The 25,325-nt window shown below is 42.0% G+C and overlaps 1 protein-coding gene across 8 annotated transcripts in view; it reads right to left on the bottom strand.

The window, feature by feature from the left end:
- DENND1A (DENN domain containing 1A) overlaps positions 1-25,325 on the bottom strand; it is a 522,551-nt gene that overhangs the window by 127,304 nt on the left and 369,922 nt on the right. For all 8 annotated transcript variants that reach the window (XM_065928479.1, XM_065928480.1, XM_065928483.1 and 5 more), the window contains one exon: positions 22,402-22,527. In XM_065928479.1, coding sequence (XP_065784551.1) covers positions 22,402-22,527 — 126 coding nt within the window. The remainder of the gene's footprint in view (positions 1-22,401; positions 22,528-25,325) is intronic.

Raw genomic sequence — 25,325 nt, 5'->3', positions numbered from 1 at the left:
CTAAAATTGAGGGGCCAATTTATATTTTAAGCCAGCAAAATAAGGACACCTATTGCTTTACATGGTCAGCAATATAAGTATCTGGCTTCCTAATTTTTCACAATTTAATGGGTGCAAAATGTAATGATGCTTTGGTCTTAACTTCAGTTTCTTTATTAGTGAAGTTGAGTATATTTTCAGGATATGAACAGAATATCTGTTCATACCTTTCCTGTTTTAATTATTATTAAAGAAATTCTTTATAAAACCGGAAACCAAGTCTCTATCTATTAAAGTTGCAAATATCTTCCTCAGTCTGTGGCTTGTTTTCCACCCCCTTTCCCCGACCACTTGCCTTTACAGTATCTATTTGTTTAGGAGTAAAGCTCTAGGTGGAGTAGCTCCTCTCAGCTCCTTGGAGGTGGGGGAGCTCCCCTCGGCCGCAGCTCCTGCGCTGTCGCAGCCTGGCGCTCTCGGTGGCTACCCCTGACCTTGGGCGAGGGGTAGCTCCTCACGGCCACGCTTCTGCGTGGTCCATCGCAGCTGGCGCGCCTCTGCACAGAAGAACTGTACAAAAAAGATCTTCATGACCCAGATAATCACAATGGTGTGATCACTGACCTAGAGCCAGACATCCTGGAATGTGAAGTCAAGTGGGCCTTAGAAAGCACCACTACGAACAAAGCTAGTGGAAGTGATGGAATTCCAGTTGAGCTATTTCAAATCCTGAAAGATGATGCTGTGAAAGTGCTGCACTCAATATGCCAGCAAATTTGGAAAACTCAACAGTGGCCACAGGACTAGAAAAGGTCAGTTTTCATTCCAATCCCTAAGAAAGGCAATGCCAAAGAATGCTCAAACTACTGCACAATTGCACTCATCTCACACACTAGTAATGTTCAAAATTCTCCAAGCCAGGCTTCAGCAATATGTGAACCGAGAACTTCCAGATGTTCAAGCTGGTTTTAGAAAAGGCAGAGAAACCAGAGATCAAATTGCCAATATCCGCTGGATCATCGAAAAAGCAAGAGAGTTCCAGAAAAACATCTATTTCTGCTTTATTGACTACATGAAAGCCTTCGACTGTGTGGATCACAATAAACTGTGGAAAATTCTGAAAGAGATGGGCATACCAGACCATCTGACCTGCCTCTTGAGAAACCTGTATGCAGGTCAGGAAGCAACAGTTAGAACTGGACATGGACCAACAGACGTGTTCCAAATAGGAAAAGGAGTACGTCAAGGCTGTATATTATCACCCTGCTTCTTTAACTTATATGCAGAGTACATCATGAGAAACGCTGGACTGGAAGAAGCACAAGCCAGAATCAAAATTGCCGGGAGAAATATCAATAACCTCAGATATGCAGATGACACCACCCTTACGGCAGAGAGTGAAGAGGAACTAAAAAGCCTCTTGATGAAAGTGAAAGAGGAGAGTCAAAAAGTTGGCTTAAAGCTTAACATTCAGAAAACTAAGATCATGGCATCTGGTCCCATCACCTCATGGCAAATAGATGGGGAGACAGTGGAAACAGTGTCAGACTTCATTTTTTTGAGTTCCAAAATCACTGCGGATGGTGACTGCAGCCATGAAATTAAAAGACGCTTACTCCTTGGAAGGAAAGTTATGACCAACCTAGATAGCATATTGAAAAGTAGACACATTACTTTGCCAATAAAGGTCAGTCTAGTCAAGGCTATGGTTTTTCCAGTGGTCATGTATGGATGTGAGAGTTAGACTATAAAGAAAGCTGAGTGCCGAAGAATTGATGATTTTGAACTGTGGTGTTGGAGAAGGCTCTCAAGACTCTCAAGAGTCTCTTGGGCAGCAAGGAGATCCAACCAGTCCATCCTAAAGGAGATCAGTCCTGGGTGTTCATTGGAAGGACTGATGCTGAAGCTGAAACTCCAGTACTTTGACCACCTCATGTGAAGAGTTGGCTCGTTGGAAAAGACCCTGATGCTGGGAGGGATTGGGGGCAGGAGAAGGGGGTGACAGAGGATGAGATGGCTGGATGGCATCACCGCCTCAATGGGCATGAGTTTGAGTAAACTCCGGGAGTTGGTGATGGACAGGGAAGCCTGGTGTGCTGCGATTCATGGGGTTGCAAAGAGTTGGACACGACTGAGTGACTGAAGTGAACTGAACTGAAAGCTCTAGGTGCCTTTCTCTGAGAGATAAGATTCAAAAAGATAAGAAACTGGAGGTAGACCAAGATCCCAGAAGACATCCTTGAGTCTTCTCTTTCCCTCATCTGGCACATTAGCAAATCCTGTCATCAGGTTATACCCCAAATCTGACCACTGCTCTCCATACCCTCTAGGCCACAGTGGTCTCTCCTCCAGTTCCCTGACTTCTCCTCTGGAGCCTCTGAAGTTCTTCCCCCACATAGCTGGCAAAACAGGATTCTTAAAACTTAATTCAACCATGCTACTCTTCTGTTAAAGTTCCTCCAATGATTTCCATTGTTATCAATGTTAAAATCAAAACACTTCCTGAGCCCACAAGATCCTTGACAATCCAGTCTTTGCCTACTTTTCTCACCTGTCTTCTAGGACTCTGCTTCAGACATGTTGCCTTACTTTCCCTCCCTCAAATGGGCTAAACTCTTTCCTCCCTTGGGTATCTGTATCTGCTATGTCTTGTGCCTGGAATGCTTTTACCCCAGGTAACTGTACACCTGTTATTTCTCATAATTTAGCTCTCTGCTCAGATGCCACCTCCTTGAAGAACACCAAAAAGCACCTCCACATTCCCCTCAAACCTATTACTCACTGCCCCTTACAATGTTTTCTTTTCTTTGTGGCACTTGTCACCATCTGAAATCATCTTTCAGTTTTTGTTCATGTTTATCACCTGTCTTCCTTCCAGTAGAAGCTCCATGAGAGGACTTATTACATTTGTGGTTTTCTCAGGAAGCAATGGGGGTAGCTCAGACAGTAAAGCGTCTGCCTACAATGCGAGAGACCTGGGTTCGATCCCTGGGTCGGGAAGATCCCCTGGAGAAGGAAATGGCAACCCACTCCAGTATTCTTGCCTGGAAAATCCCATGGACTGAGGATCCTGGTAGGCTACAGTCGATGGGATCGCAAACAGTCAGACACGACTGAGCAACTTCACTTCACTTCACTTCACTCAGGAAGAAATGGAAAAACAGAAAAGAAGGATTTTGGGAATTTGTTGTTGGTGGTAACAATAGTAGCATAGTTTTCTCAATATCTTCAAATCCTCATATAAAAAAGGCAGAACAACTAGAAAGCAAAACTTCAAACACATATGCAACATTTACAACAAAAATTGGTGAACAATGAACCTGCAAGCAGGTAAGTACAAACCATCAATACCGCAAATCACCAACAGACCTGTTTGGCGTCAGTGTCTGGAGACGTGAGAACAAGTGAACCTTCAAACAACCAGTAGGGCTTTGCAAAAAGCTCAGTGGGCCAATTTAAGAACAGCAGTTGAAACTGGGAGGGTCCTGACCTCTGCAACAGTTGAGAGTGCAAGGGACCTACACTAAGAAGTGAAGGGGCTGGAGCAGTCTAGCCCCTACAAGCCTCTATGAACTTGAGAGAATGTGTCTAGACTCCCTTCCATGGCAGGGATGCACACTCTGGACAGAAGCTACTGGGAGTGCAAACAAGACAGAGCAGCATAATGACTAGGGAGACAAATGTCGAGATCAAAGTGGGAGATGGGAACACAGCTAGAAAGGTTCACAAAGCATCTGTCAAGCTTTTGAATACTACCAAAAATGGCGAAGAGGGAGCTCTGTGAAGTCAGAAAAGCTTTCTTGAACTCCATCTCATCCTTAAGTCAGGAAAACTAATTTCACATAAAAATGGATAATACAAAAGCATTGAGGTAAAATCCCCCACAAAGTTGTAAGAAATAAAAGAGTGAGATACATCCACAAAAATATATGCTGAAAGATATGCCCACAAATAGATTAAAACTGCAATCTATTATTTCAAATTAAGCTAAAGACATTAAGAAAATTATACAAAGTATGCAAGAATAACATATACATGAGTTGTAAAAGCTCAGAAATGAGGGTACAGAACTTGAATAAGAATTAGAAATAAAAGAAAAATATTTTCTGAAATGAAGGCTAAACTAAAGGGACTATAAGAGCATATCAATATCAACTCAACAGATAATGCTTTAAGAAAAACAAAAGAAAAAGAGAAATTCTTTTTTTGAGAAAATCTTTAAAAATAAAAAAAGGAGAAATTCTATCTTAACAGTAATATAAAGTTAAAAAAGCAACTGAGATAAAAAAGATTTTAAAGAAAGTGAAAAGTACTGAAGGCAGGCAAAGAAGATTGAATATACAAATAATTGGAGCCCCTGAAGAAGAAAAATAAATACAAAGAACAGAATCAATGCCCAAACCTATAATTCAAGAAAATTTTTTTGGAAACTAAAAAAAGACTCAAAATTGTATGTTTCATATATGTTGAATGTGTTAGTTGCTCAGTTACGTCCAACTCTTTGCAACCCCACAGACCCCTTAGCCCACCAGGCTCCTCTGTCCATGGGATTTCCCAGGCAAGAATACTGGTGTGGGTTTTCATTTCCTTGTCAAGAGGATCTTCCTGATCTAAGGAGAGAACCAGTGTCTCCTGTATTGCAGGCCAATTCTGTACCACTGAGCCATATTACATACCTGAGATGACAGAACCAAAATGACCATCCAAGAACATCTAATAATATTATCAGACTTTAGGAGAGAAAAAACTCCTTAGCATCTAATAAAAAAGAATATGTAATTTGTTAAAGAAAGAAAATTAAGATAACCATCAGACTTTGATGAAAGCAACACTTTTTGCCAAAAGAAAACATAACAATACATTTAAGACATTTAAGAAGAGAAAGTATGAGCCAAGGATTTTATATCCAGCAAAACTGACTCATCTAGAAAGGGCATAGAAAGATTATTATCAGCCTTTAACAACAGAGGGAATATTGTTCTTATGAGCCTTCCTGAGGAATCTACTAGGGAGCCAGCTTCAGACAACCAGAAATGGCCAAAGAGCTATCACCATTGGAACTGGTTATAGTAACCTAAGCCTGAGACTAACAGGGCTGATAGGGAGAGAGGCTAGTGTGTTATGGCTGTGTGTTCTAGCAAAGCAAATACAGTTTAACAGCCAAAATCTGCAGGGAGAATAAGGAAAGAATATGCAAAGCAAAGTTAAAAGATACTCTAATTGTGCTGGTAGTAACATCTGTAGTGCTTTCTAAGGCTGCTGTATATGAAAATAAATTAGTAATTATGGGATATTGTAATTCTGTCATTCCCCATGCCCTTCAGAACCAGAATTCTCAGTATAGAAGAAAGGAAATACAAATGTGATAGAGAAGAAGTTAAGCAAAAGGTCTGTAGTCTTGAATTTGGATGGGGCATATCTATCTGTATGCACATGTACACATGTATACGAGTGTGTGTCTCCCTCCTTTGTCCACTGAAAAGGCCGGGAAACAGTGACCAACGCAGTAGTAGTGAATATCCTAAGAACTCAGATTTTGGTTTTGAGATACTAATTCTCACTAAAAGAAACCAGTGCTTCCTGAAGAAATGTCTGATTCTAGATTTGGGGGCAGGAAAGGTTCAAGATGAGCCTGGGGCATCTTGTAATTTCAGATAACAAGAGAGCTAGGGTCACGAACAACAACAGAAAATACTCAGGGCCAACCTGAAGAAATTCTCAATGGCCAACATGAGACAGTTTGAGTTTCAATAACAATGATAACTTCAATGGGTCCAAGGGGGCCAAACTCATCAAATATGTTTAAATCTATCAAGTTATAGTAATACATATACAAAAGAACTGTCATGCTTTGAGATGTTACGGAGTTAATTCTTTATACTAAACACTGATAAATATAGGAAAAAATCAGCATTTACCTTGTCTTTGCCATAGTAACTATGACACCGGATAATAATATAGTAAATGAAGCAAAGTGTCTCTTTATAAAAACATTCCAACTAATAAATGAAGAATAAGCAATAAATTGAGAACATCCTCATTTTGTAACTCCCAATGAATAAACATATGTAGATATTAAGCATCACTGGCTACTAAAAATCACTAATAACGATGCAGCCAAACTTGATGTGCCTCTCGTAGCCTTGCCAAACAGCACCCACAGTCTCACCAGAAGACTGAACCTTAGTCCATCCAATTTCAAAACTCAGTCACCAATTAGCAGGAAATATAGAGGACAGAGGAACACAGTGAACAGCACCATGATTACGCAATCGGCATGGAAGGGGTGGAGGAGGAACCTATAATTTTAAAGAGAATTTTAAAAGCAATATAACTTTTTTTTTTTTAATGGACAAGACTAAACTACAGCATCTAGGAATATACATTTGGGTAATAAAACTATTTTTAAAAAGTATTAAAGTCAATATGATAGCTACTTTTGGTAGGAGGAAAAGGATTTCGATGAAAGGGGTTTCTGGAGAGGGTAGAGAAGAAAAGAAAGGGAAAGTTGCTCAGTCATGTCCGACTCTTTGCAACCTCAGGGACGAGACAGTTCATGGAATTCCCCATGGCCAGAATACTGGAGTGGGGAGCCATTCCCTTCTCTGGGGGATCTTCCCAACCCAGGGATCGAACCCAGGTCTCCCGCATTACAGGCAGATTCTTTACCAGCTGAGCTATAGTAAAGTTCTATTTCTTGTTCTGAGTAGTATTGGTCTTCAGCCATTTATTTGATTAGCACATTTTCTTTATATGTTTTACAATGGAGAGATTTTTAAAATGTATAATGTTACCTATCCAGTGGGAAATACTGTAATGATTGAATGTCAACATTTCTTTGTAAAGTGTCATTACGATGAGAAGTCTTACTATCTTTTCCTTAAATTATGTTGTCTTGACTTTGAAAAAGAAACCTTCATACTAACTCTATTGTGTCCTCATAGGATAGAATGTAGATAAAACTGTGCTATAAATTAAAAGAGTCATTTTTATCTTCTTAAAAATTAATATTGTTGATAATGGAGGAAGTTGTGCATAAGTGGGGACAGGAGGTATATGGGAAACTCTATCTCCCACTAAATTTTTCTGTGAACCTAAACCTGCTCTAAAATATGAAGTTTATTTATTAAAAATAACCCCTACCTAATATTAAGTTCGTTCCACGTGTCAGGCACCATGTTAAATTATCTCGTTTAATCTTCACAATAATCCTATGAGGCAGACTACATTTGTTCTCCTTTTATAGATGAGGAAACCAAACCACAGAGCAATTAACTTGCTCAAAATTATATCAATAGAAAAGTAGAACCTAGGTCTATTTGACTTCCGTGGGCATTTCCATACTTGATCCATCTCTTAGTGCCGTCTCTACTTTTGGAATTAAACTGATTTACTTAAAAGTAAAGATCAGGAAACAGACATTAAGGTTACAGAAGCTACTACATATAGCACCACTTCTTGGAAACAGAGAGAAAAGAGGCATGAGTTCCTTTGAGCCCACTTGTCACAGAGACCCTCCTCTAGGACAGACTGATCTCCCCAGCACTAGGGCTTGAGTCCAAGCTGGCAAGATGCTTTCTGCATCAAGATTAAAAGTGTTTGGGAAACCAGAGAGATGAAAGAAACAGTTCCATGCTGCTAACAGCAGGGAGTGCAGCAAAAATGTTTTCTGTACCCTAGGAATGCAAAGTCACCACCCTGACACATTGAATTATCAACTCTGGACTAAGAAGCAAGATGTTAGAGTTCACATTTCTTCACTAGATGCTGGAAACCATCACCAAAGAGAATAAGAAGCAGCATGGGACCAGTGGGGAAAAATGTGAGTTCTAGACACAAATGGCCCTGGCCCTCCTCAATCCTGGTTCTCTCCTACCAGCACCTACATCACCCAGGGGCTCTCTTTATCCCCTTCCTTGGTTTTCTGTTTCCAAATGACATTTATCATCCCCTGACACAGTATATATTGACTTCCATCTTTGTTTCCTGTCTGTGTCTCCCTAGAATATGAGATGTAAGGGCTGGGACTTAATTTTGTTCACTGCTGCATCTCCAAGCACTTAGAACAGAGTCTGACATAGTAGAGTCTTGATAAATGTTTGTTCAAAGTTACTGGTTTAAATTATTTCAACTCTCTTTAAGTTCCTTATCAAACTGGGGATACATATCATGTACATTTTACCAAGAAAATATAAATAAAGGGCAAGAAGTAGGCATTCAATAGTAGGGTTCTCCTTCTTGTTTATCTTTCACATAACATTCCTCAACAGAGAATAAAATTAATCAACTCAGGATAAAAGCTCATCTTCAAGGGATAATGACATTTTGAGCTGGCAACTAACTTGCTCAGCACACCCGCAAACCCAGAGTTTTAAAGCAGTGAACATGAGGGTAAAAGTGTATCACAGTAGGAACACGGGCAGAGAAAATCTCAAGGCAATGGTTGATGAACAACGCCAGTGAGCTGTGACTGAGGAGAACAGGGTGAGTGGAGACCTGCCAGGTCACATCACTAACAGGGACCAGCGAACCAAACATGAATAATCTCCAGCTAAAGGCTTTCCAAAATTCCTGCCACACCTCCATGGAATGTGACTGCTGGTGAATTAGGCATTCACTGGATAAAAGGGAAGCTGCCTCTACAGTCTGTTGTGGTGAGCAGAGGCAATTAACAGACAGCAAGTGCTTTATATCCACCATCTTATTTAATCCTGAAAATAATTTTTAGGAGGGTGGTATTTTTATTCCCATAAATCAAACTGGTGGTTCAGTGGGGAAGGGCTTTGGAGGTTTCACATCTTGTACGTGGTGGCTTTCCTGGAATATCAACTTTCTTTAGCCTGTACTGAACTGATAACTACAATATATGGAAGGGTGCCTCTCCAACACTGGAATATTCTACTGCACATTCACAAGCTGCCCCTACTCCAATGCCCCCAGGAAGTGAATATATTAAGAAATTAGACATTACTAGATAACAATTGCTAGCTAATAAAGTGAAATGAAAGTGGCTCAGTTGTGTCCAACTCTTTGTGACCCCATGGACTGTATAGTCCATGGAATTCTCTAGGCCAGAATACTGGAGTGGGTAGCCCTTCCCTTCTCCAGAGGATCTTCCCAACCCAGGTCTCCTGCATTGCAGGCAGACTCTTTACCAGCTGAGCCACAAGGGAAGAACTTCAGCTAATTCACTGAAGTCTGGAGTAGTCAATCAACATATGTGGATCTCTAACACTCCTGTTAGCTCCAGGCTAAGCCCCCAAAGTTTTAAATACCTTATTCTTGTTTCAGTTTAAGATAGGAATCAGCCAGACATGTCAAAGACACCTTGTGAAGGTATCACTTACTTATTCTCCTTTCAATTCAGGAACTAAGGTTCAGGGAAGTATAATAACTTGCCTAGAGTCACATGGCTGGGAAGAGGCAGAGTCCAGGTTGGCACCAGGTTTAACCATAAATCAGGTGTTTTTTTTTTTAAACTTCACAAAGTTGTTTATTATTTGCTGGGGGTGTGTGTGTCAGTAAATAGCCTTAATATCTGGAATCTGGGAGCACTAGTTCTGAGCCTGTCTGACCTCAGATCCTCTCTCCACTCTTCTCTATTCTGTACAGAGGGCAGGCTGAGTTCCTTGGTATCCTGAGTCAGCTGGCTTCCTGCTTGGTTTGGCACATGCAAGGCGCTGATGGGAGACGAGGAGGAGAGGGAGGGAGAGGCTGAGTGTTTTTCCTCTCTCCCCTGCTGGGGTGGGCTGTCCAGCAGGGGTTCACCTCCATCTGACCCAAGCATCCACAGCACAGACCCACAGGTTCCAGCTTTTGTCAGGTGACCCTTGCCTTGGACTCAGGCACACCACCTCTGCTCTTGCTAATCTCTGGATTGACTTTGCTCCTCTGTCAGCTGGATAACCATTTACTGAATCGTTTCCCCTCCTTTACACATATGAAGTGGTTCCTGTCATCCTGGTTGGATCCTGACTGATCTATGGATCAAACTGCTGGCCAGAGGGGATGGGGACCGGTGGCCCGTGGCCCTGCACTGAGAAGGCTGAGTGATCGCTGGGTTCTGGGTCTTACTTATTGGCCATGATCTTCTGTCTGACTAGAGAGGCAATGCTTTGGAAAAGAAGCATGATTTTTCTAACCTGAGGCTCCTAGCGGTGAGACTGGGGTGAAATGAACACAGTTGGTATCCCAATTCCATGGCTTTAGAGCAAGAAACACTCATAATCAAGCTTTAGCTACAGCAGTGTTTCCCAAACTGTGGTGAGAAGTTGATGCCTGGAATGTTAATAGGTAGTTTGTGGGGAAAAGCATTTGAAAAATGTTAACAAAGTTAACCAGATTTCTTTATAACAGGACTGTAGTAAGGTACATTGTAAATATTTTTTTTAAAGCATTACAGTATGCAATATGCAACAGTCACAAATTTTATGTGATCAGAAAACATCAATATCTTTTGGATCTAACATTTCAAGGACCACTGTTCTAGAAATGCTGGTTTATGGTATTAGCACTAAACCCCACGGTAAAGAGTCTGCTTGCAATGCGGGAGACCTTGGTTTGATCCCTGGGTCGGGAAGATCCCCTAGAGGTGGAAATGGCAACCCACTGCAGTATTCTTGCCTGGAGAATCCCATGGAAGGAGGAATCCTTCCATGGACTGGCAGGATACAGTCCATGGGGTCACAAAGAGTTGGACATGACTGAGCGACTTCACTTAGGTCTTTCATGGACTGGAGCTGATCCTTTCTTCACTTCGTTCTCAGCCATATTCCTTCCTGTCTATGCTCCAGAACACAACTGCTCACAGTACCTGACCACGCCATACAGTCTCATGCCCCTCACCTTTGCAAGGGCTACTTTCTACCCTTGCTCCTGGGGAACTGCTACTGTTTCTGCACGGCACCATCCCAGTGCATCCTTCCCCAGTGAGCTTTCCCTTGGCATCCAGACAGAAGTGACTGCCAGTGCCTTTGGATGTCCACTACCTTGTACAACATTCCACTATTGCAGTTACCAAACTTAGTGCAAACTCTCTGCTTACCTTCTCTTTGCCCTGCATGACTCTTAAGAACAGGACTGAATCTTTCTTGTCAGTGTGTGCAAGCCAGTGCCCTAGGCAGGGTGGTCACCAGGTCAGGTTTGTGGGGGGAACAAGTATACTAAGATTTTAAGCACTTGTAATCACTTCCCGCTAAGGTTTGATTATAATAGACTGAAAAACATGTTAAGTCAAAGTTCCATTGTTATGACCATCCATAATAAATTAACCCTATATTAATGTAGCTTTTATTATGATGAAAATAAGTGAATTTCTTAAAACAACAACAACCAAACCCTAGTATCAATTGAAAAACAACTAATATTAAGAATATTTAGCACCTGGATTAACACTGCTACCAGAAAGCTTGCCACTAGGTGTCAGCCAAGGAAAAGAGGAGGAAGGACTGCACTTTAGAAGTGTTTTACTTTTGCATCCAATTATTACTGTAAATATCAACTATTTAAACAACAAAATATTAGGCAATTAAAATTATCTATTAAAGGGATGTTTTTAAGAATATATCTAAAATCTTGAAATTTCCCCTTTGCAATTCATAAATAGTTCAGAAATGGTGTTAGTTTAACCTGTATTTTTCAAGAAACATTTGCACAGATTGGAGACGCTGATTCCTAAGAGGAGACCAGATCAGTATTCTTCTGAAATGACCTCAAATTGTACATAACACAGACCATATGGTAATCACCACTGGGGTGAGCGGTCAGAGGAAAGAGCATGGTTGTGAGAATCAGACAGATGGAAAGTCCGAATCCTGGCTCTGCCACTTCTTAAAAAAGTGACACAATCTTTCCTAGCCTCAATTTCTCATCAACAAAATGGGGCCACATCACTTCTTCCATATGAGGACTGTAAAAATCAATCAAGGGACTATATATATAAAGAGTGTAGCATAAAATAAAGGCTTTGTATTATTTTCTTTTTTTTTAAGACTTTGAGTTTTAATGATTTATTTAACAAAACTGTGTTTCAGCTCCCAAACTGCTAAGGACACTGTAACTAGGGACTATTGTCATTTCATTCAGTCCATAGAGAATTATCAGGCACTGTCTATGTACTAGGCTCTGTGCCAGAGATACATGGCTAACCACGACACACTACCGAGGCATCCATTTCTTGGTGAAAGGATAGCGTAAGGTTGAATGTGACTGTCTCTTTCTGAGAATACACCCACACCCCACAGAAAATCAGTGTGGATGCATGTCTGAGGGATTGGGGGTGGGGTGGGGCAAGGATATCTATGATTTCGTCCTCTAAGGATCATTATGCCTCCTGTACAGAACAAACCCACCATTACTCCACCTTACGCTACTGAACCTCTACTGTGTGCTGGGGGTACAAGAAGGAGTAAGACAAAATCTTCTCCAGAAGCTCACAGTCTGGCTATGTACATGAAGTCTGCACTGTTTCAGGCTCTAAATTGTCAAATGTTATCACTGCTTGAAAATGGATCAGAAAGGTTTCTTTTTCAGAGTCTCACTGAAAAAGCAAAAGACCCTAAAGTGAGATGATTTGACTTAAGACATTGGTAAAAGTAACCATGTCTCTTTGCCACTGCTTCTGCAAAGACAGTATTTAAAACTGACACCATGGATTCAGCTTACTTGCTAAATTAATATACTGCCTTGTGCATTTTCTTAGCTAGAACTGAATATTTACTGGGCGTGGTGATTTTCACAGAGGGTGAGCCCCTCCAGATCCTAACTGCCTGGTGTTGGTTAGCATGCGGATGCTGCGCAGGGTCTTTGTCTTACATTTACACGTTCATGGTGTGGTGTTTGTGTCAGATTCTCCTTCTCATGCTCTAAGATGAAGCTGTGGGTAATTTTTTTTTTAAACTAAGCATCTATATTGTGCAACACTGAAACATTTACCACCAGTCCTTCTAATGCATACTATGGGGAAAATGGTATCATTCATTCACTTGTTCACTCATTCATTCAACAAACATTTAATGAGCACCTACTGAATATTAGACTATGTTTAGGACACCAAGGATTACCAAACGTGGTCCCATCCTACAGGAACAAAGTAAGAAAGGAGGCAGGATTATTAAATGAGATCAAGTGAAAGCCTGGAATTCCTCCTGGATAGTCTAGGATACACTAGCTGTGTTTTATTTTTCAAGTATTTTAGAACATATGGGGATTTCATTTTGATCATATTCAGTGATGCTCTTTGAAATCGTACAGTAAAGCTTGATCATTGTTTTTAAGAGGATTTCCTGCCAGTTCTCATCTTTTCTCACTTAAGGACTGACTTTTCACTTGAGCAGTCTACTTCTAGAATGACTCTTAGTACAGTGAGCATTCACTGTGGTGTGACTCAAGGTTCCAGGACATCCGAAGTCTATTCCTGAGCAACAGCAATATCTCTGGGAGGTGGACAGTGGATATGTGGTACCAACATCAAACAAGGGTCATCTCCCCCCAACAGGCAAAAGTTGTTTTGATGAAATAGGTAAAAAGATTCTCAGTTCTATTTTCTTTTAGAACTGTTAGAAAGTAATGCATTTTGGAATTTTAAACCCTTGGTACTACCACTCCCACTTGTCTATAAGTGCTGGTGAGCAGTAACATGAATAAATAAATATCAAATAAATACAAATGAAGGAAACAAATGTGAATTCTTACAAATCTTTTAGGCCATTATTTGAGATAAAAACGGAACTTTCATAGTTACTTCAAAAGACAGAACTAAATGGGCCAATCTTAGGTTTTGCCTGGTTCCAGTTAGCCTGACACCTGCTGAATAAGTATGGCCATTACTGTTCTAGAATGGGGCAGTCTCATTTCTTCCTCTTCCTTCTTTACCTTCTTGTCATCCAGAAAAGGTCACTCTCAGTTAAAACCCACTATCAGCAAAAAGCTACATTATCACTATTTTTCTCAACAGTCTTACAGAGTAGGTATTATCTCCATTTTATAGATGAGACAATTGAGACTCAGGTCATCTTCTGGCAGATGCCACAGCCAGGATTAAAACCCTGGTGACTCCAACGACCATACACTTTCCATCATACTCTGGAGCCTCCTGAGCCACTTGGAACCACAGAGCTACAGGGCTGGTCCCTGGAGCCCTGGTGTTGGAAGCCCCTCCCCTTTTCCCTGTTGCATTCCCAGGACATGATCTGGACTTGGGATAAACACTAAAACAAGAAAAAACAGTAACCACTTACCAGTCCCTCTCTAGGCTACCACAGACTCCTGTGTCAATGCATCTCTTTAGCTCAGGCCTATAGATTGGCTGTAATTCCCTACCTACTTACCTAGAACAAACTAGAAAATAAGAAAATCTTTACCAACTTTTCCTATAGTTCATGGGTACTCATCCATACTTCACAGACAAATGTAAAATTAGCATGGCCTGTATGTGGAAAACAATTTGGTGGTTCCTTAAAAAGGTAAACAAAATTACCATATTACCTAACAATTCCACTCCTAAGTATACGTCCCGAAGAACTGAAAACAAGCCTTCAAACAAATACTTGTACAGGTATATTTATAATGGCATTATTCTCAATAACCAAAAGGTGGAAACTACCCATTTGTCCATTAACAGATGAATGGATACAAAAAATGTGGTATATATACACATTCAGTGAAATATTATTCAACCATAAAAAGGGACAATGTTCTGACACATGCTACAATGTGGGTGAACCTTGAAAACATTATGCTAAGTGAAATAAGCCAGACACAGAAGAACAATACGATATGATTTCATTTATACAAAATACCCAGAATAGGCAAATTCATAGAGATAGAAAGTAGATTAGAAGTTACCAGGGGCTAGTAGGTTGGGGGAACTGAGAGTTATTGCTTAATGAGTTCAGAATTTCTGTTTGGGGTGATGAAAAACTTTGAAAATACATAGTGATAGTGGTTATACAACATTGTGAATGTAATTAATGCCATTGAATTGTAACTTAACAATGGTTGAAATGGGAAATTTTATGTTATTTATGTTTACCACAATTTAAAAAAAAAAGTAAAAAGCAAAGGCTCTAGAGACAAACATGTGTTTGACTCCCCGCGCTACCATTGCCAAGCTGAATGGAGACTCTTGGAGTCAGCCTTACCCTTCCATGCTTCATCTCATTTCTCCTTTCCCTTGGTTTCCTGATTTCCTTATCTCATCTCGCTTTAAGGTTCCACAAGCTTTTTTGTTTTCTGTTTTTGTTTTTTTTTTAAGCACAAAATAGAGGCACAGGCAAATTAGTAACATCATTTATGTATGTATGGTCTGGGTACACTCTGCTTGCCTCTGTGGAGGGCAGGGAGCACACGCCACAAAGCATTCTCAATTCTTTCCATTTTGAGTTGCTCCTAGGCTGAGTCAACGGAAATCTGCTTCCTTACCATGTTGTGACAAGTTGGCACTCAGAGTCAGGCTCTTGCAGACTTCTATTTCTCCGACTCAGAAGACTTTGAACTAAAGCATACCAAAGCTTTATTTACAAAGATGTTTGGTGGAATATTAATGACAATCTCAAAAAAACTGGAAACAATCTAAACGTTCAACATGAGAGAGTAGTTACAGAAATTAAGGTAGCTGTACTTGATAGAATATTCTGCAGTCATGTAAAAGAGCCTAGGACGTAATGTGAAATGGAGGATCAGTAAGATTTTAACTTGAGATTTTAAAGCAATGTAAACACTTTGCATAATGAAAAACAATAAGAATATACAAAAGGTAGTTGAGATAGTTACAGGGATGTTTTAATTTTCCTAGTTTGTAAATGTCTTTTTTTTTTTTTTTTTTTTTTAATTTTCTGTTACACTAAATCACCTAAGTAGAGTTTGGGTTTTGTTTTGTTTTTTAAACCATGAGATCAACAGTGTTACCCAACCAGGAGACAGATATATATGGTATTTTTCTGACCTGCTACAACATAGCCTCGTCCGTTCATGCTTGAAAGCCAGGTTATCAATCTGCTTTTATCTTAACGTCTCTGTCTTCAAGGGGTTTTAGGTGGATAAATATGACTCAGCAGAATTATGTGCGAAATCAGAGGCTGAAAGGTGGATGATGGCAGCATACCCGTAGCTGAATCTGGAGCCAGGCCTCTTGGGAACGACTAAGCAGGCAGGACTGGAGGAGCTAGCTACTGCCTACACAGGCTTCTTTGCGGCACTGACGTTGACTGTCGGTTTACCGTCCCCACCTCAGTCAGCGTGCCCTGTGGGTAGGGCCTGAGCTCCATTCATCCTGGGGAGGCCCAGCTAGCACACTGGCCCATAGAGAGCCACATGAGCCTGTTGAATAAACAACTCTCACTGTGCTCCATCTATACTGGCCTTTGCACCACTATTGGCACGGAACCGAATGCATCTTAAAGTTCCAGTCCCCACCAGTTTTGCTCTCTGATATCACATTTACCAGGGACCTGCAATGGGTCAGACATGGGAAAAGCACCTTCATTCGCATTGCCTTAAGATGACTCCACATAGCCATGAGCTAGGAACTAAGAAACTGTGGACAGAAAAAAGGATGCAATTAAAGCACACAATTCTATTTTTGAAAGTTCTTTAAAACTGAGGCCACTGTGCTAAGAAATGTCTTCCAAAGAAAGGGTGGTGGTGTAGTCTTATTCAGATTTCAAGATGATATAATTTTAAACAAAGGAGTGAGGTAAAGTAAGATTCTTTTTAAAATTCATTCGTTTTCCTGAAGAGGGAGAAAGGGGACTCAAGGCAAATTCAAGACCCACACTGCTATACACATATTCCAAAAGTTGCAGTCTTCTACCCAGCAGAGAAAGAATCCTTGGCCTAGCAATTAAAATCATTTGTCTTTTATCCCCTTCTTGCCAAAAAGGACCCCAGCCCTAACTAGTTAATCCCTAACACACACTGCTACTCCCAGAGTTGCCTGGCAACTGCTAGGAGGCGTGTCAGAGAGCAAGAAAGGCCTAAATAAATGAGCTGAAGCCTGGGCTGCCGCTTGACATGGATAAAGGAGGTTTTCCAAATGGAGCTGCCTGGCTGCTTGTGGTTCTGTCATTAAAGTGGAGAAGAACAAGTTGGCTTGCCTGATATTGTTAAATACCTTGGGCTTTGCACCTGATATTTTTCAAGTGATGGAAAAATGGCTCACATGCCCTTGTGATTCGCCAACTCTCCCCCCTCTGCCAGGCAGCACCAACCTCCAAAGCCTCAAGCCAGGGAAGAAGCAATGTGCATGCACTGAACAGAGGTCAAGGGCCAACCCCGGCCCCACACACTTCTCTGTTCTTTCATTTCTTTCACCGATCCTTCCAACCACTGTTCCAAAACACACACATTGATGCCTCTGCTATGCCACGACCTGTGCCCGGTGATGGAAATGCAGAGAAAAAGAGTTGTTAATGTGCAACACGAGGAAACCAGAACAAAGGCAAGAGAGAGGGTCGGGTGGAAGAAACCTGGGTTTTCGAGTCAGGTCAATCTGAGTCTGACTCCAGGCTCATAACTGCCAGGAAGGAACGGACAACTGCCGCCCCTCTCCCATCTGTGATGTGGGCGAGGGGTAGTCGTGGGGAATTTCTATGACCACAGATGCAAAGCAACTCAGGGACGAAGCCTGTTGGAAGCTGTCGAGCAGGTAGGAGTCTCAGCTATAACTGGATACCCTGGGGTCTCACTTTCTGATCCTCAGGAGGAATAGGTCACCTGGCCCTAAAGAGAGACCTCACTGGGGAGCCCACAGGGGCCCTCTGGTCCTGGGATGGGTGCACGACAGAAGGCACGGATGGAGGGGGCAGCCTGGCACCTGGCTGGGCCTCAGCAAGGAGGCTGCCTTCCTCTTCCCTTCCAGGCAGGGGAAAGAAAATGAAGCTTGAGACTCCCTAGCCAGCTGCATTTTGAATTTTTCTTGGTAGGAGAGAAAGAAAAAAGGCCAAGGAGTTGAAAACCTCAAGCAAGCTGTGGCCGTGGAGGAACTGCTGCCCACCTCTGCCTCTTGGGCTGGGCTGGGCCCCTCCAGGGGGCCCCACTGGAGCCGAGCAGAAAAGCACACCAAGCCTGTGATGTTTCATCTTTTAAAAAACCCAAGCCCTGTGACTTGGCAGCGACCTGAGTCCCACGACCGCAGCTGCTGGCTCAGGTGGGAAGCTCCTACATTGTATCCTCCATGCTTCACACGCTCCTGCAGGCCGTCTTTGTCCTCAGCCTGGGACTGTTTCTCACTCGACCTGCCCCAGAGTCTCCCCTCCAGGCTACCAACCACTTCTGGCCACCAGCCTTCTCCTCCAATTTATGAATTGAAGGCCTTAAATGCACTTGGGTACCTTCAACTCAATAAAACCACGGTGAGGATGCCGCCTAGGGAAATAATCCACACCATGGAATGAAGATTTATATAGAGATAGTCACCACAGTGTGGTTTAAGATGGTGAAAGTTAACAACAAGCAAAAGAACCAGCGCTGGGATAATGTGGTGGGCCTTCGCACTGGTTTCAGATGGCAAGGACTTGATAAAAATCTCTGTGAGTGGGGCCCAGACATTTACCTTTTTAAGAGCCCCACAGGCAACTCTGATCCATAGCCAGAGCTGAGACCCCCTGGAGTCACCTGATGAGAGATGTGCAGCCAATTTTTTAAGAGTTTTTATATGATATGGAAAAAGTGCTTACTACACTCTAAAAGGCAAAACTAAATAACAGGGAACTAGATTGCTTTGCCAGGAATATCTTAACTCTCTAAAAGTAAAAAATCAAAACCCCAAACCAAATGAAACAAAAACAACCCCAATCTTCCAACTTATCCCTCCCCTCTTATATACAGAATAGATAACTAATAAGGACCTACTGTATAGCACAGGGAACTCAGTTTGATACTCTGTAATGACCTGTATAGAAAAGAATCTAAAACGACTGGATATACATACACATATATACATACATCCAGCATATATCTCAGGATATACATATGTATATAACTGATTCACTTTGCTGTACAGCAGAAACTAACACATTATAAATCAATTATTCCTCAATACTTTTTTTTTAAGATGAGGAAAACAGGGTAAAAGAAAAGCCCAAAACAAACATAAAAACTCCAAAACCTACAGCCTTGGTGGAAACATGCTAACATGTTATCTCAGCTCCAGATGACAAGATTATGGGTATTTTCTCATTTCTATTCCCATTACTTTAAACCTTTCTTAAAAAAGAAAAACCAACAAAAAACCAAGAGCAATTTTGTTTTGTTTTTTTTAAATAATCAGAGAAACACATAAAAGACAAGTGGCCCCATGAAGGAGACCCCTTCCCTCAGCACTGTGCTGCTTGCCACCCAAGCGGGCTCATCCAGGCACTGTTCTCCACGCCTCCCATATGGCCTGACTCTAAAACCCCTGACCCCTTCTTGAGCTCACATGCATTCTGCAGTCATTATTTTAATTAATCTCACAAACAATCTGGTATTGGAAGTGTTGTTATTCCTTTTTCTTTTTTTTAGATGAGGGGAATTGGCTAGAATTAAATCTACAGTTTAAAAACCATCTAGATAACAAGATGAGGCTTGGTCAGAAACTTTCAGGCCCTTGGCTTCTCTCTTGGCCTTACAGAAAAGAGCTATTCTGGTGCAGATAAATCAGACCAATAGCATGACAAGTCTGCCTTATTTCACTGATTTATAAGATGTAAATTTCTTCACATTTTAACATCTTTGAAATCTGGATGTCTTACAATTGATGGCATCCTTCAATTATAATTGGCAGCACCCTTTCTTAATGATACATGAAACAGCGGTACACCTTATGATGGAATGACATGTAAAATTCAATGAAAGGTACCACGTTTATAATCAATGCTATTTTTAATGACTTCATAATATTTTATCACATGGATGGACACTTAGTCTGCTCCACATTTTGACCATTGTAATCTGCTACTCAGGACACTTTCACAACAAGCTTTCCCTGTTTCTACTATGGGCATCATCATCCTCTCCCAGATCTATATCTTGGGAGACATTTTGATATTTCTTGCCCCTCATCTCTCATATCTTATCTATTTCTAAACTCATCTAGTCATTTCTTCTTCATGGTACCTTTTCCTGGTGTAACCACTGGAGGGCTATCTTCTGAGCTTTCCAACAGTCCCCTGGTCTCTGCTTCCAGTTTCCTTCTCAGTCCAGTCCTGCATTACTGGTCAAACATGACTTCAGTCACATCATGTCTCTGCTCACACTCCTAGTCTAGGATCCAAGGCTCTGTCAAATTTGGCTCTAGCCTCTCCTGAAGCCAGCCCTATCTCTCTACCCAAACCCATGACCCCAGACAAAGAGGCTATGAGGGGTCCTGCCTCCAAGTCTTTGTTCACTCAGATAATTCCACGCCCACCACAGGAAGGACTGCTGCTATCTTCCTTTTTCCAAGTTTTACCTTTCCTCTGAACAGTGTGATGGCTCACTTGTTCCTTATAACCATCTGAAAATATAGAATAAGGATTCTTTCTCTCATCTCACAGTGAGGAAACTGAAGTTTAGGGAGACTAAGTGCCCTACGCAAGGTTGCACAGCTAGAAGTACAGAGTCAGGCTTTAAACTCTTGGACTTTAATCTTTAAACCCGAGGCCTTTAGGATGTATAGCAGGATGTTTTACTCGCTCAGCTGTGTCCAAATCTTTGTGACCCCATGGACTTTAGCCTGCCAGGCTCCTCCGTACTTGGAATTCTCCAGGCAAGAATACTGGAGTGGGTTGCCATTTCCTTCTCCAGGGGAGTTTCCCAACCCAGGGATTCTTTACCGTCTGAGAGACATAAGTACAAATACAACCATAAACTCCTCTGGAGGAGCACCTTGTGCCCGGATTATATACCCAGCAATACGTACCAGAATAAACAGTCTCTGGACTCTGGACATATACATGACAACAGTGGCATCTTTGTAAGAGTATAAATACTTCATGTCATATCAATCCTAGCAGCCTAAGATAAGGACAGGCCAGTTGTCCCATTCTTAAAGGTGGGAAGAAAACAGAACTTTCCTTGAATTCTATCAGCTCTCCAAACTGCACTGAACCTGACTGGTTTGGCTGGGCCCAAGGTCAGGAAAAAGAATCAGAGCCATCTGTCTTGGAGACAAGCAGGACATGTGGAACTTGCTTTAAGCTGAAGGGCTTTTTAGGACCTAAGGGAAGTATTTCTTAAGAAGCAAAGACAGTGCATCCCTTCTGTCAGGTGACACGGCCTGAAGCTGAGGCAGCCGAGCAAGTCAGGCCTGAGTGCTGGATGTAAGACAAGAACACGGTGGCTCGAGGTTGCTGTTCCTTGAGCACCCACTGCCCCAACCACTTCACAGAGTGTGCACTCTGGCTAAAGGGTGTTTGCTATCACTCTGTGCTTCACTTACACACATGATGGGTTCATAACAGCCAAAAAGTACCTATCCAGGTATAACTGTGGCTTATGAGGCAGCACTGCCTCATAGCTACTCATCTTCTGTCATTTAATCTAACAAAATGTCTGTCTAGGTCCCTCACAGCCACTCTGACGAGGTTAGGTGTGGCTGCCATCTCCGCCTGCTCAGGAGGAAGGGAGGGAGCCCCATGTCCCGAGACAAAAGGGCTATCAGCAAGGTCCCCTCCAGAATCCTCTCCTATTCAGTGACCCAGGTCCCCGGGCCAATTTCTCCATTCTCCCTGGCCGAGAGGCTATGAGTAATTAAGCATCTGATGAAAGCTTCTCACTGAAGCTGGGAGAGCTGGTAGTTTCTTTGGTTTTAGGGATGACTTGGTGTCTTCATATCCTCACAATAACTAATCACCTCACGATGAGGTAACAGAGGCTCTGAAAGGCTGACGGGCCCTGGAGGCAGATGACATCACCCCCAGTCCTCAGCACACTTAGCAGTCAATATACCAAGACCACTCTGGGAACCTCTAAGAAGTGAGCTTCTGGATGCTCTGCTCTCTCAAGTGCTTGGAGAAGAGGTTCCTTTGCAGGAAAAGGGCAGGAAGGCACAGAGGGAAGCATGGGCTTTGGGACAACCTACCTGGCTCCTCCACTGGTTAGCAAGTCATCATTTCTGTAAGCCTCAGTTTCCCCATTTGTCAAGTGGAGATGATCATTGCTGCCTCATAGGCTTACCAGGACTTCTCAGTGAGAGCAGGTGTGTACAGTGCTAAGTACTGCAACCCGCAGAAGGTGCTACTGCCCAGGGAAGGGAGGGGTCCTAACATCCACAGGAGCAGACAGCCCTCCACTCGGGGCAGCGCAGCTTCCTTGTGCTAAGAGGAAGCGTGAGGGGAGCACACTTCTCCAGTCCCCACCAAACACAAACACACAAAACCTCCTTTGGTGAATTCAACAAAAGATGACTAGCAAGTTTCTTGTGGCCCTGACCAAACATGATTTGTGACATGCCAAGAAGCTACTCACCGGCTCGATTTTCAGAGCGTTTCGATAGCTGCCGAAGAAAGTGGCCTGGGCCTTGAGGAAGGCTCTGGCCACACCATCGCCGGTTGTCGTGGAGACCTTCTTCAGTCGGTTCTTCAGTGAAGAGATCTGGTGACAGAAAAGAGACACAGGCTGAGGGCAGGGTGGGAGGAGGATGGCTATACCCAACATGTACAGAGCTTCAGAAAGCCCTGGGGAGGGGGATGGATCTGACACCTCAGCTGCTGGGAGAGCACACACACATTCAGGATTAGGCAGGTTTTTGAAATTTAAATAAATGTTGCTCTTATTAGTGCATATCCAAGAAAAACAAAAACAAAATCACTTTCTAAGCAGTTTCAATGTGTCAGGTAATTGTTTTCACATAAATTTCTGTACTTAATTCTTTCAACAATCATATAGGAAAGGGATTGTGTTCCTATTTTACAAGGGTATTAACAGTCTCTGAGAGATTAGGTTACATGCTCAGTAACAAACAAAAGTGGTCAAATTGGAATTATGAATTGAAATCTTATAATCTGAGCCCAAACCATACAAATTTTTTTAGTTCCAATTCTATTTGCTCTTCAGATTACTTACAAATATTAGAAATAAATGGTTTATTTATAATACATAATATATATTATGATATACCTCATACCCAAAATATTTATCAAATGTATTATAAATTATATATGCCTGCAATGCAGGAGACCCCAGTTCAATTCCTGGATTGAGAAGATCCCCTGGATAAGGGACAGGCTACCACTCCAGTAGTATTCTAGAAGTATTCTTGGGCTTCCCTGGTGGCTCAGCCAGTAAAGAATCTGTCTGCAATGCAATAGACCTGGGTTTGATCCCTGGGTTGGGAAGATTCCCTAGAGGAGGGTATAACAACCCATCCATAAACATGTGTGCTAAGTCACTCAGTCATGTCTGACTCTTTGTGACCCTATGGACTACAGCCCACCAGCCTCCTCTGTCCATGGGAATTCTGCAGGCAAGAATACTGGAGTAGGTTGCCATTCTTTCCTCCAGGGGATCTTTCCAACCCAGGAATCAAACCCAGGTCTCCCACATTGCAGGTGGATTCTTTACCAACTGAGCCACCAGGGAAGCTCCCATAAAGTATATATAATATATATTATTATAAAACTCATACTCTAAAGGAATAGTCATTATATAGATGTACAGAAACACACTTACATATCTTACAGATATGCATGCAACAGATTAACATAAAATAGAAAGTCATGGCAATGGAAAAAGAATAAGCCAGGTATAGATTTAATATATAAACATAAGCCATCAGGTCTTCTGTTTTCAAACTGTGGAAAATTCTTAGAAGAGATGGGAATACCAGACTACATCACCTGCCTCCTGAGAAATCTGTATGCAGGTCAAAAAGCAACAGAACCGGACATGTAACAAGAGACTGGTTCAAAATTGGGAAAGGCGTACATCAAGGCTGTATACTGTCACCCTGTTTATTTAACTTATACGCAGAGTACATCATGAGAAATGCCAGGCTGGATGAATCAAAAGCTGGAATCAAGAATGCCGGAGAAATATCAATAACCTCAGATATGCAGATGACACCACCCTTATGGCAGAAAGCGAAGAGGAACTAAAAAGCCTCTTGATGAAAGTGAAAGAGGAGAGTGAAAAAGTTGGCTTAAAGCTCAACATTCAAAAAACTAAGATCATAGCATCTGGTCCCATCATTTCACGGCAAATAGATGGGGAAACAATGGAAACAGTGACAGACTTTATTTTTTTGGGCTCCAAAACCACTGCAGATGGTGACTGCAGCCATGAAAGTAAAAGATGCTTGCTCCTTGGAAGAAAAGTTATGACCAACCTAGGCAACATATTAAAAAGCAGAGACATTACTTTACCAACAAAGGTCCCTCTAGTCAAAGCTATGATTTTTCCAGTAGTCATGTATGGATGTGAGAGTTGGACCATAAAAAAAGCTGAGCGCCAAAGAATTGATGCTTTTGAACTGTGGTTTTGGAGAAGACTCTTGAGAATCCCTCAGACTGCAAGGAGATCAAACCTGTCCATCCTAAAGGAAATCAGTCCTGAATATTCATTGAAAGGACTGATGCTAAAGCTGAAGCTCTAATACTTGGTCCACCTGATGTGAAGAGCCAACTCATTAGAAAAGACCCTGATGCTGGGAAAGATTGAAGGCAGGAGGAGAAGGGGACGACAGAGGATGAAATGGTTGGATGGCATCCCCGACTCAATGGACATGAGTTTAAGTAAGCTCCGGGAGTTGGTGATGGACAGGGAGTGCTGCAGTCCATGTGGTCGCAAAGAGTTGGATATGACTGAGTGACTGAACTGAACTGAACATCAGGTCTTACATAGTAGCTAGAAGTAGACTTCAAAGTTTGAGTTGAGCCTCCTAGTGGTCAAAACAAAAAGGAAACATTAGAAGCTGTGGGACTCTTTGGGTCAAAGGCAGTTGCACAAATGAACACAAAATTTACTGAAAATGATAACTAAAAGAGATATTTCCTGAATCCTCAATGTAGGAAAGATTGTGTGACGTGACAGTTGTTGCCCTCAGAGACAAGATCAACCCTCCCAGGCTGTTTCCAATATGCCATTCATCTCAGGATGCCATATTGCAAAACTTCTGGGCACACCACTCACACTGTGTTCCACGTGAAAAGTGCCTCTGGAATCGGGCAACTTGGTAGCCTTGAGTCAATGTGATACAATGGTGAGCAAAAGCAGACAGCAAAACTTTAAACTTATATTCTTGTGAGGAAAATACCAATACATGGGACATTGCTACCATGACGAGCCCGTGATAGAGCTCAAGAAGGTCAAGGAAGCCTTTGTGGAGAGAAACAGGTTTATGCTGAGATCTGAAGTCTGAGCTGAAGCAGTTAATTCACAAAGAATGGAAGGAA

This window comes from Muntiacus reevesi, chromosome 3 (genome assembly GCF_963930625.1).
Source record: "Muntiacus reevesi chromosome 3, mMunRee1.1, whole genome shotgun sequence".
In the NCBI taxonomy this organism is placed as follows: domain Eukaryota; kingdom Metazoa; phylum Chordata; class Mammalia; order Artiodactyla; family Cervidae; genus Muntiacus; species Muntiacus reevesi.
The sequence above is the reverse complement of the archived record's forward strand: the minus strand, read 5'-3'. Positions and strand labels throughout refer to the sequence as shown.